The 13,792-nt window shown below is 37.7% G+C and overlaps 1 protein-coding gene across 1 annotated transcript in view; it reads right to left on the bottom strand.

The window, feature by feature from the left end:
• Window positions 1-5,622, bottom strand: part of LOC150105845 (phosphoglycolate phosphatase-like) — an 88,452-nt gene extending 82,830 nt beyond the window's left edge. The window contains exon 1 of the mRNA XM_090393619.1: window positions 5,503-5,622. Within this exon, the coding sequence (XP_090249745.1) occupies window positions 5,503-5,584 (82 nt within the window). The 5' untranslated portion in view covers window positions 5,585-5,622. The remainder of the gene's footprint in view (window positions 1-5,502) is intronic.
• Between the last annotated feature and the right edge of the window lie 8,170 nt (window positions 5,623-13,792).

The raw sequence follows: 13,792 nt of genomic DNA, 5'->3' as shown, positions 1-13,792 counted from the left end.
GTGCAACAGTGAGAAGGACATGGCAGTTCTATTACATAAGGTCCTGATTAGACTATATATGGAATGGAATACTGCAGTAGGCTCTGTTCAACAGGATTTGAAGGGAATGAAGTTTTAGAAAGAATACACAGCTTAATCAGGACTGTGGAACACTGGTTTTTGAGAACAGAATAAAAAAGGTATAATTTTGTAAATAGAAGATGGAGTGCTAACATAAATGGGAGATTTAAGCTATTAAGAAGTGTGTTTACTGGATGAACATTGGGGAGATTTTTCACAGAGTAACACAGGTGAAGAGGACAGGCCATTCCTTTAAAAATTTATGCAAGGGAACAAAGTAAAAGAAATTAGTGTTTTTTTTTTTTTTTATGCAAGGAGAGCTGGAAGTATAGAGACACTGTCAAAGGATACAGACTTTGTGGACTATGATAGACTTTGCAGCATCTAAAGTGGACCTCCCACTATGAGCCACAGGACTTCAGGAAGTTTAGGTTGTGCTGCTGGAAATTATAACTGAAGCAATTAAAACTGAGGCCAGTATTTCTGGGAGGTAAGAACACTGTCACCTCTGTATATAACCATTAAACTGACCTGCACTTTGAAAATCTCTTATAAAATGTTCCTCATATCCTGGATGGAAATTCAAATTAAAGTCTTTTCAGCAAGAGCAAATATCGTGTCATACTCATCATTGATACAGAATCTCATAATTATAAGGTAGAGAGAAGTAGGAGAAGTTACAGAAAAACAAGTTGATCAGAAAAGTGTTGGATATAATAAAGAGTAACACGTATAATATTTATTTTTTTAATTTTTTTAATGCAACTCCCAACACTAAAGGTTGGGAACCCATAGTATGTTAGTACCATGGGCAGATTGAGCATTTTTTAAATAGTTTATTATATATATTAATTTTTAATTAATTTTTTTAAATAATCCAGAAATCCTGCTCCAGAGACCAAAAATGAAACATTTTTAAGCCACTTCCAATAAGTAGTTATTGGAAATTATTCTCACTTAGTTTACATTAATTCAATTACTATTAAAAGTGCCAACTATATGTTGCTTAAAAACATGAAAAACAGAATAGGAAATGATCCACAAGGCTGATCTTCCTAAAGACTAACACCAAACATTTCATTGCTCAAGGTAATATTTCATCTCAGATGGCAAAATATCTTGTCTAACCTTCACAACAGCCCACCTCTGGAAGTGTAAAGACATGATGATCAGGTTTGAAGGTGCTAGAATTATTCTCTACAGTGAACAGTAGTTCATGAAATGAATAAAAATGCATTAGTACAGAGTGGCAATTGCAATGCCACTGAGGGAATTTAGTGCAAGGTATGATAAGGATAGCAATCTTGGGGATAGACCTCCCATGCTATTTTTGAAACTCCACAAAAGTCAAGGTATAATAATAACTGCATAATTATTCAAATTTCCTATTAAAAAAATTATATAAATCAGTCAAGACACTTTAAAAATCTTTCAAGTTTAATTATTAAGAATTAATAATTTTACAGAAAAATAGAAAAGTAAAAATTTACTATTTATCTTATTTACTAGTGGAAGAGGGAATTGACCTGCTGTGGGACCTGTTCATGAAAGTCTGCCAACAGGAAAATATACCCGAGGAATGGAGGGAGAGTACTCTTGTTCCCATCTACAAGAGTAAAGGGGATGCACAAGACTGTAAAAATTACAGAGGAATAAAGTTGATGTCCCACACAATGAAGATCCTAGAAAGGGTTCTTGATGGTAGATTGAGGGAGGAGGTGGAGATTACAAAGGAACAATTTGGCTTCATGCCTGGTAGATCAACAACAGATGCTATCTTTGGGTTACGACAGATGATGGAAAAATATCGAGAGAAACAAAGGGAGCTACATCTGGTATTTATTGATCTGGAGAAAGCATATGATAGAGTGCCAAGGCAAGAAGTCTGGAGGTGTCTGAGGGAGAAGAAAGTGCCGGAGAAATATGTCAGGTTGGTGCAGGAAATGTACAGAAATGTGAAGACAAGTGTTCGGACCTGTTTGGGACAGACAGAAAGTTTTCAAGTAACAGTTGGCTTGCATCAAGGGTCAGCATTAAGTCCGTTTCTGTTTAATATTGTGATGGAGGTGGTAACAGAGGAGGTGAGAGAAGATGCACCTTGGACAATGTTGTATGCAGATGACATCTTGCTGTGTGTAGATTCAAGAGAAGAAGCAGAAACTAAACTGGAAAGATGGAGAAAAGTACTGGAAGAGAGAGAGGTATGAGACTGAGCAGAAGTAAGACGGAGTATATGTGTTGCACAGTGGGCGGTGGCCAGGAGACAGATCTGGAGCTGGAAGGAAATGTCATCAGGAAGGTGAGAGACTTTAGATACTTAGGTTCAACAGTGGAAGAAGATGGAGGAGCTGAGAAGGAAGTGGGATGCAGGATACAAGCAGGTTGGAGGAACTGGAGGGAGATGGCTGGAGTGTTATGCGATAAGAGGGTGCCAATCAATCTGAAAGGCAAAATTTATAGGACAGTAGTGAGGCCAGCTATGACATATGCTATAGAAACTGTGGCCCTGAGGAAAAATAACAGCAGCAGGATGGAAGTAGCAGAGATGAGAATGCTTAGGTGGATGTGCGGTGTGACCAGAAAGGATCATCTGAGAAATGACTATGTCAGGGGAACAGTGAAAGTTACGAACTTAGGAGCAAAAATACAAGAGGCAAGGTTGAGATGGTTTGGTCATGTGATGAGGAGGGAGGACGAATATGTGGGAAGAAGGGTCATGCAGATGGATGTGCAAGGAAGGCGGAAGCGTGGGCGGCCAAAGAAGAGATGGAGGGAGCTGGTAGAAGAGGACTTGAAGATGAAGAACTTGGATGTTGTGACAGCCCAAGACAGGAAGGTGTGGAGGAGACTCATAACAAACAGTGACCCCACTTAAGTGGGAGAAGATGTAGAAGAAGAAGAAGAAGACTAGTCATCACACATTATGGAAATGTCAAGTGCATTTAATAGGTATGGAATAAAGGCCTACTTAGTGAAATGCTATATTATGGTCAGTTTTCTCTCCAATTTTCTATTCCAAACCACAGGTCTCAATCATTTTGCTCATACTTGTCCTCTTATATATAAACAACCTTCTCTCACTGATCTCAAATTTTTACTCCATCCACTTCTTCATTCGATACATGCTGCAACATTCAAACACTCTAATCTTCGAGATCTTCCATACCAAGTACTTTAAATACTGATCTCCTTGCCATTGTGAAATGAGATGAGCACAATCATTAATTCCAATGCAAATAACACAGTTATGCCCTCTCTTTCACATGAAACATCCCATTTCATTTATCTTTGATAGCACCCAGAACTTTAGACAAGGTTTCTCTTTCCAGGCTAACTTATACCTTTTGCCTTTTCTGGACAAATACATCACTGTCACAGCCTGCAAACAAATTGGTTTCCTTCCCTTTTCTGCTCAAGACACCATCTCATTTCTATAACTGCTAACTCTGTCCAACCTTAGAATACTATTCTCACATTTCAGGTAGTGCACCACAAACTCACTAAAAATATTTAGGTAGAAGCAAAGCTCTCTCTCTCTTTCTCTCACTCACTCCAATTGCTTTTTCAAAGATAATGTTTCTGCCTTTGCTTTTCTATAGGTGTTTCATGGGTACTACTCTGATGAACTAATTTCCAGCATTCTTTCACTTTCCTCTATGCTTGTTAACATAAGCATCTGATAGTCAACATCCATATGCAGTCTTCTTTTGTTCCACCTACCTCTGTCTTCTTTTTTCAAGAACTCTGCAACCTGCACTCCAAGGAAAACTTAAATAGATTCCTTCCTTAACCATTCCCATACATAGCACTGACATACTATTGGTTTTGCAACCTCTTGTGTAAAGTTAATGTACATAAAAAAATTCCACAACAGCAGGATTTGTTCTTACAAAGGTCTAAATTAACATTTGTTAAAATGTTTGCTCTCACAAGTTAATTTTAAACAACAAAATCCTAAAAGATATAAATATTTTTAAGAAAACAATAAATTGCTGTTTTAACACAAAACAATTTACACTCCATATATGTGTATTAACTTTAACTGAACATTGATTCAGTAGTTAATATATTTCTAGTTACTGTTCTACAGTAATCAATATGGCATTCATACTGTTTAAAATACATGATACAAATATGAAGATTAATTTAAACTGAATTAATAATATGAATGCAATATAATAAAGATGCAGCAAGTATCCAAGTAGATAAGGCATTTTGATCTTGCTAAACTAAGATTATATTTACATTGGAAGGTTAAGTTATATTAAATGGGTGGGCTGAACAGATAGCATCTCCACCTTTCCATATATAAGGAATAGATTCAAATCCAACTATATTCTGAATCTTGAAATGATATATGAATTTCATAGTCTAGTGAGATCCCTCCCTAACGCTGTTTATTATAGGCCTGAAGTACCTGGGAAAAGAGATGTTTGGATTCAGGGCAGGAAAGCCCCCCCCCCTGCAAATTATTTAACCATCATCCCACTCACGATAATAATATAATGCCTGTTTGCAACCTTGTAGGTGGGATTAAAAAAAAAAAATTGTTTCTGCTTTACAATATAATAATATGCCAAATATTTTTGCTGAGGTACTAATTATTGTTTGTTTATGCATGGAAAATGGTTGCTTGTTTTAAATAGAATTAGGAGAAACCCTTTTATTTGGGAAAAAATGCTATCGAACTTGGATTCTTTCAATTATAGGAGAAAGTTTGTAAAACATCCAAATTCTCAAGTCATGATTTTGAGAAACTGTCTGATATCTCATTTTGAGGCATAAATTCAGAAAACAATAGAACCACAACCACTTAACATTTTTTTATGAATACAAAAATGATAATTTTCTAGAGAATACTTCTGTCAAATATTTTGCATGTCAAAGCATATATGTATATTATTCACACTGTAATGTAATATAATGTATATTTGTTATATATTTTTAATTATTAATTGTATATAGCCCCCCCCTCTCTCTCTCCCTGGATGAATCTTTGACTCCAGGAGAGTTAATATAATAATAATAATTTTAATTAGTAATGGTATATACCCCCCCCCTTCTCTCTCCCTCACCCTGGATAAGTCTTTGACTCCAGGAGAGTTAATGTAATTATAATATACCAAACATCTGCGGAACCGTCAATAAACGTCTAAAATTCAACATAGTAGAAACAGAGGCAATACTAATAATCAAACAAACGTTGGTTCTATTCGGTATTAACTCGCCTGATTTTAATAAACAAAACGGTTCAATACCATGAGTATTATATGATTTCATCCCTTAAACCATGTATTATTCTTAATCGTTTATAATTAAAATGACAATTGGTAGCTTATTACTCAGCTACCGATTCCAATACAGATATATACTAGCGGTCTACCCATAAATGCAATATATATATATAATTAAGTTGTTGTTTTTTCTTTTATAAATACCTACCATCACAGTCGGTTAAAACATAGTCAAACGATTCTAAAAATCCTTGATCAAGAAGCGTTTTATCTATCAGTTTACAACTCATTTTTTTTTGTTTCTACCGACAATGTCTTTTTCCCAACGAACAGATGTTTCTTATCAGCTGTCTTATATTACGGAAGGTCCTTTTTAGCAGATATTCAACGAATTTTTTTTTTCTTTTTTTTTTTTGTTGTTGTATTAAAATATTTCTAAAATAGAGGTCAATATTTTCGGATTTAATTTTGAACTTAATTATGCAACATATTGCCGTGATTAAATTCGAAATAAAAAAAGTATCGTAATCTAAAATACTCTTCGTTATCAAATTCAATTTATTTTTCAGCTACTGAATAATCATATTATATGAATATTTGAAAAGGGTTTCAAAAAAAAAAAAAAAACAGCTATTGCAATATATGATTGATTATATAATTGTTGTAACTGCATTTCTAGTCGATGTGCACCTACAATGCGTTATAGTAACGAACAAGTGAGGAACTTCCCATTCGAGACTGTATCATATTACAGACAAACATTCGGTCGTTTCATTTTGGACAGTGAGACTGGAGAGCAAAATGTGATACTGTGAGCGTTTCGAACTGAAGTGACATGACCGGCTAGCCCAATGAGCAACATAAAGTACAAACATCCAACTCAGAGGCGCAGTTACTCCAGACCGAAAGATCGTGATTTGTAGCTAATCCAATCGCTACCATTACTTTAACAGGAATGAATGCTGTTACTGGTACTTTGCCCATTAAAGTTACTTTTGTGAAATTTCCAAGCAAGGATTGCATGTACATATAGTTTACGCTCTTTAAGTATAAAGAGCACCTTAATCACCGCCTATTGGGATAACCTTCCCATCTGGTCGTACACTATTTTTTTTTCTTTTTTTAACCTGCATCTGTAGAAATTTAGAAATTCAGTCTACAGAACAACTTGTGTCCTCCATCAACCCCGACATGCATGACGATCGACTTGACATTGTGCGTGCTACTAAAGGAGCACATGTGGAACTGTACTGATTTTTTTTACAAAAACTTGGTCAGCATTCCTTCTCGTTTCTACAAAAGTAGTAGTAACACATTGAAACTAGGGAAGTCCAATGTGGACACACTGTACTTTTGAGCGCTGAAAACTTCTTCGAATAGATTCTTTTGAATGAAACGAATCTCATAGAACTACTATCAGAATTGAAGAGGAGATGTTTCAGGAGTTACCAATCTATCCGTTTATAAATTGATTAACAGATAATGCTATATAGCTTCAATGATTGTTACACAAACGGAGTCTCCAATAAATGTCTCAGTTTGCAATGCGTTTTAGATCGCTAACGATGTTGAAAGAATGAGCAATGGTATTATATATATTAGCTATTGTTTACCAAAGAAGAATGTCCTCATACTCATGAGAAATGACCAGCAGAGTTTTCATTTTGTGGTTCTCCTGACCAGCCTGCTTGTCAGCATACCCCAGACCAATAAGTTGCTATATCAACCATCTAAATGCTGCAATGGTTTGGTAACAATCATCATCATCTTCTTCTTCTTCCTAACATGGAGTTTAGGCCATGTGGCCTGTTCCGGTCTCGTGCCATCTCTTTCTTGGTCTTTCAATTCTTCTTTTTCCACTTATTTTGTATCTGTATAATATTTTTGGTAGTCTGCTGTTGTCCATTCGATTTAAATGTTCTAGCCATTTTTGTTTATACTGTCTTATATAGTAATTAATTGGTTTTAACAATCATAAATGTGCATATATAGAATGTACTGATGCAGACCATACCGCTGCTGCAATCTACACATAGACAGTTTCAGATTGTCATCACTGGCAGTTTATAGTGGTTCTGGTGTTCCGTTTTTTTCGACCTTTGTATCGTAATGAAAATAATTACTCTGTCAATCAACAAGTTTATTCTTTCCTTTGGCATTAGTAACATACGCTAACCATTACCAAATATCTGATAACCCATAGAGTACATGAAAATGAATGTGGATGTGCAATACCTAAATTTTATGGCCTAAAACAATCACCTGCTCGTTCAGAAATATTTCAGTCGAACAAATGAATATACAAACAGAGTTAACAGTTTCATGAAGAAATTATATTTGGATTACATTTTAAAGAAATATTTCTACAGGGTATTGCATAATAATTAAGCGTTCTCAAGTCCACAGTCGGCAATGCACTAAAGAAATGGGCATCCGCAGCAGACACTGGTTTTTCCCTTTCAGTCGTTTCTGACGGTAGGTGACTTTGTAGGCAATGCCCAGAGGGTATTCCTGTTTAGATTTTTACAGAGTGGTTCACCATTGCTTTCTCCACCCCAACGCTCAATTTGTATCTGGGCTCGGGACCGGCATATGGCTGGGACGTATTCATGCCTGTAATCCATGTGTGTTCACGGGGCCGGTTTGCCTGTTCTGGGGACGAAATATCCGAGTTTCCAGATGAAAAAACCCCTACCAGCTAACTCACCTTTAGTCGAAAGAGAACAGATAAATTTCCTCACGTCACTGACGGGAATCGATCCCAGGTCTTTCCTACCAGAGGGCTTCGTCTATACTGACTGAGCTACAGAGGCTCTCAGCAAACACTGAGCTTATGATATGACTAGACAGGCCAGAGATACTGACTGCCCGAATGAAACTAATAACCCTCCACTGAGCTAATTACCTATTTTGCCATTATATCTCAGAGAGAATTTGTGCTTAGAGATGCAAACAAAGAAAGTTTTCTTAACAATAACAAATACACCGATATAAATACAAATATGTTATATATATATATATATATATATATATATATATATAGTTCACAAGGTTATCCACACCCACAATCTAAATAAGTGGAAATTAAACAGGTGAGCAAAATCAATAAAATAAGGAATGGATAGGGTAAAAAAATTATAAAATGAATTTCGAGAGAAGCATTTGAGCATAGCCATACATGGTGCCGGAATTATAGAATTGTAATTCTCCGGTTTTTATTATATTAGTTGAATACGAAAATTTTCCCAGTTGAGTCTTTAAAAGTTTTCACAGGAAACTTTAAAACAACCAGTATAAAGAGGTCAGTAATATATAAATTATACTTTCGTTATGAGGCCTGTGTAGCTCAGTGGAAGTGGCACTTGCGTCCTCTGGGCTTAGTCGCTCGAAGTCAGACTTAAGTTCAAGTCTAGTCGTCGACTGGAGGAACTTTTTCCAAACCTTTCTTCTACCGATTCCGAGTTAGTCGATCTATAGCACGGGACAGCGGGGTTTTTCCTCCAAGAAACTCGGGTTTTTCGTCACGTAAACTCAAGAAATCGACCGTGGTACCAACATTATTTCACACAGTAACATATCTTGTTAGTGTTAGGTACCAAGAGATGGAAGTACTTGTTTGCCAGCCTCTTCATCGGTGGCTGCTATAATTAGTGATAGACATGGGCCAGCTATCTCTGATTGGCTACTGGTGGAGATTGAACTGCCCACTCAGTCTCCAAAAGCTAGATAGGGTATAAAGGTCTCGCCTACTCCCTATATGGGAATAAAAGGCATTAGCTGATTTATTTTTAATTTCGTTATAATTACAAGCTATAGTTTGTATAAATTCTAAGTTGGTTGTTTTGGTGCTTTGGCACTCCAACATTTTCTGTTTTATAAACGTTTCTGTAACATATGCGTCCGTTTTTACTAATTGCACACTTTGCATTTTAGCGTAGGTATCACATTGAAATTGGTTTAAAACTTCTACAAAATTGAAAATATTCAGAGGAGATGAATAAAATGAGTTGTTAAGCCTGGCATGGAAAGGCTCGCAGATATTTGTACCATATCAGAGCATATCAGTGCTTTACACTAAAAATGCAGCCCATATTTCTGGGGGGGAAGAGTTGCTGCACTTTCTATGTAAGTTTTGACAATGCAGTCTTTATATTTTTGTGCGACTTTGCATATCCTCATTAGATTAAAGCAAAAACATTCTTCTATTTCTTGAGGACTCAGCAACGGAACACCAAACAAAGTCTCAAACGTTTCTCCCACTTCACTGTCTTTATTTTTATAATATTAGAATAAACTAAGTTGTTTAGTGTTTTGCCATCAACTTTGCCTTAAATGAAATCAGCATCATTTTATAAAAATAGAAGGCGAAGCAATATATACAGCTGAATGCATGGCAATCTTGAAAGCTGAATACACATTTCAGGGAGATAACTGAAGGTTGTTTATTTGACAAACGACAGTTAGTTCCAGAAATGCATTTGTGTATGTGTCACTTTCCTTGAATGGTAATAATAAATAAATAAATAAATCGTGTAACACATTTAATGCCAGTATAGGAAATTGGTGAGACCTTTACCATAGCTAGCTTTTCGAAGACTAAGTGGGCAGTTGAATTGTAACTGGCAGCCAATCAGAGATAGCTTGCCCAAGACTATCACTTATAAGCGGCTGCCGATGAAGAGACAGGCAAATAAGTATTGCCATCTCTTGGTACCTAACACTAAAAGGATATGTTTTTGTCTGAAATATTGTGGATTATAGTGACCAGTGGTGGCGAACCTTTTCATATGAGCATGCCAAAAATTTACAAATTGAGTTGCTGATGTGCCGGGCAGTTTTTAATAGGGGAAAAATTAATTAATAGAATAAAACTGGTCTGGGTAGTGACCTCCCACCATAATGTATAACATCATACATCTCCTAGGAGATGGGTTTTACATTGTGGAAAATACTAAGAATAGCGATCTGAACTTTCCCCATCTTTGCTACGAGTTGCCCTTTGTACTACATACTTGGGCTACGTGCTTTACTTACGCTAGTAGTCGCCGATACTTTTATAGTTACTATATTCGGCATGAAACTCTGATTCCGATCTTTAGCGTCTTATTCGGTTTTGAAACAATGTGGGATTTAATATCCCCTTAATTTAAATAATGTTTACATTGCCGAAATGAAGACTATTGGCTCTTTACTTTAAATAATTTATGGGTGCACGTTTTTGACAACTCATATAGCAGAGTATATAAGTTCTATTCGCTATATCTTTAGTATTAGAGTTTCGAGTTTACAAACTATTTTAAAGGAAGCATGAGAGTTTTGCGGTAAACAACATGATGGTCGTTGCTGCAAAGAATGTTTTTGATTTCAGTGGTGATTAGTGAGTTTTAGATTCTGTGAATCTTCTTTGAAATCGGAGTACAAGGTAAGACTTTGATTTTTGATGCAATTTTCCGGCCCTTGCCCTTTCTTTTTGCCATTATATAAATTTCTCAGGTAAGCATATTTGAATACTTTTAAATATGAATATTTGGCGCTCGACCTCCTCAAAAAACTGTTGAAGAAATTTGAGGTAGAGTGGCCAGGGTTTCCAAACCTATATTCAGCGACACATGACTCCACAGAAGGGGACAACTCAACACCAGGGGAAGAAGGGAAGATGAACCTGATAATCTCTGCTCCCACACCAAAAGACCATACAGAAACCCATGCTTGAAAAAAGCGTAAAACAGTGGAGACTCAGGTAAACGAGGGGGATGGAAGAAGATGCCTCAACACTGACCTCTCCACGCCTAACAATCCCGCCATTTGTGCGACGGGAAAAAGAACGATGGACGGCCCTCAGACCTATTATGCAAAACCACCAAATTGCCTATTCATGGGCAAAAAAAAGTACATTGACGGAGTTAAAATCCAGCCTGCCACAGTAGGTGACTACAGACACCTCACAAAAACCATGGATGAGTTAGATATTAAATAGCATACTTATTCACTGAAGTCAGAGAAAAACCTAAACGTTGTACTCAGGAGAGTAACAGAAAACATCTGCACAGATGAAATAACTGAAGACCTCCGCCTCCACGATCTCCCACCTGTCAAGGTCAGCAGAATGTTACAGGCCGACAAGAGTCCAATACCCATAGTACTCGTAGTGATACCTAACAAACACACAAGAACATATACAACATACAAACGATCTGTGGTCTGAAAATCACAACTGAACCACTAAGGAAAAGAGCCTCGTCTGGCCAGTGCCACAGATGTCAGAAATACGGACACGCACAGAAACTCTGCAGAGCAAACTACAAATGCCTCAAATGTGGACAAAACCACCCCACAGCAACCTGCTCAAAACCCAGGACCTCACCAGCCAAATGCGAGAACTGCGGGAGCCCTCACCCGGCAAACTACAGAGGCTGTAGTCACTACCCTAAGAACAAAACAGATAACAAAAGGAAAGAGATCTCTCAGCCCTCCCAACAGGCACCAGAGTCGACGGCTCCCCAGTTGCCTGAAACCCAACAAAAGACAACAAAACACCAGCTCTCACAAATGGAAAATACCAACAGTCTGCGAAAGCCACCGTCGAAGCAGAACATACGCCGAAGTAGCCTGCCCATCCAAAGATATCCAGCAGGACCAAATTCTTTCAAACATGACAACAGTCATCACAGCCTCATTGGCAAACGTGCTTCAAGACGTCAGTAAGTCAAACACTTCACCAAACTCCACAAAAAGATTTATAAAAGAATCTCAAACCATCTTATCAATGCTTGTTAATGAACAAAATTAGATTACTCCCAGACTCACTACAGATCGTCGCTTGGAACGCTAATGGCCTAAAAAACAAGACACTGGAGCTTCAAGAATTCTCTCACAGATACAACCCCAACATCATCCTAATTAATGAAACTCATCTAAGACCTGTACAATCCAAAACTGAGAGGCTACACACTGTATAGAAATGACCGACTGGACTACAGAGGTGGTGGTGGTACAGCCATATTTATCGGGAACTGCATCAGGCACAATGGAATACTCAACCCCCACAAACCTCCAACCTAGAACTCACCGATGTTGAAGTCTACACAAACTCAACTGGAAGACTTAAAATCTACGCCGCTACAAGTCCCCCACTAAGACCCTGCTATTTTCTGACTTGGATGCTGTACTGGGCATAAATGAATCTATCATCGTCGCTGGGGACTTAAACTCCAAACATACCTCCTGGAACAGCAGAACAACAAATAAAAATGGCCGTATCCTCTTCAGCTACACAGATATCCAGGGTTTCTAAAACTAGCACAACTAGCACAGCTGACATCCTAGACATCACCATCCTACACAACATCAAATACCAGTACAGCATTCAAGCAATGAACGAATTATCATCAGATAACAACCCAATCCTAATTCACTTAGGGAACAATGACCAGTCACCCCCCCCTAAAACCTCCATTGTCTGGGAGAAACTTAGAAAAGTGCTACCAGAACACATTGGTCCAGTTCCCCATATAAAAGCCAAGGAAGAAATAGAGACGACAATAAAGAACCTCACCAATCAAATCAATAAAGCCATAAAGGCAGCCACAGTATCCACGATTACCCACAAAAAACCGTTTCCCAGAAGAAATCATGGACCTAATAAGGGAAAAAACTGACAAAGAAAAAGATACCACAACACAAAAGTCCAGGTATCTTTTGGACAAAAGATACCTGGACAAAACAGCCCTCAACAGACTAAACAAATCTGTCTGAGCTCTTCAGAACCACAGGAATCAACAATGGGATAACGAGCTCACCTCCATCTCCACAGCAGATCATTCCATATGGAAATTCCTAAACAACCTCAGGAACAAGCGCAAATCCCTCCCCCCTCTGCAAGCAGAACAGCACCTTGTATACACAGATGCTGACAAAGCTGAAACCATAGCAAGAAACCTAGAGAAACAATGCAGTCATGCATATGAGAACCTAAACATCAGCCATGTATACAAGATCCATCTTAAAGTCAGGTTCACAGTAAATCGTCCCGATGTCAATCCAAGCCCTATAATGCCTACCTCACCTACCGAAATAATCGGCATCATCAACCATCTCAAGATCAAAAAAAGCCCCAAGTCCTGATGGCATCACTAACAAAATCATCAAGGTACTACCACGCAAAGCCATAGCACATCTGGCAAACATCATAAACTTCATCCTCAAATGGCAGCACTTCCCCCAGTCATGGAAAATAGCGACATCATCCCAATTCACAAACCAGGCAAAGACCCACACCTCCCATCAGCCTGCTATCCAACTTAGGGAAATTAGCAGAGAAAATCATCTTCATCAGACTCCAAAATAATGTCAACCAACTAAATATCATTCCACAAGAACAATTTGGCTTCCGTCAAAATCATGGCACCACCCAACAGATCCATAGACTGGTAGAATACATCACCACAGGATTTAATTGGAATCAGCACACTGGAGCTGTCTTCCTAGACATCTCAAAG

This window comes from Typopeltis vanoorti, chromosome 6, assembly GCF_054136105.1.
Source record: "Typopeltis vanoorti isolate ZY-2024b chromosome 6, IOZ_Tvanoo_1.0, whole genome shotgun sequence".
Taxonomy (NCBI): Eukaryota; Metazoa; Arthropoda; class Arachnida; order Uropygi; family Thelyphonidae; genus Typopeltis; species Typopeltis vanoorti.
The sequence above is the reverse complement of the archived record's forward strand: the minus strand, read 5'-3'. Positions and strand labels throughout refer to the sequence as shown.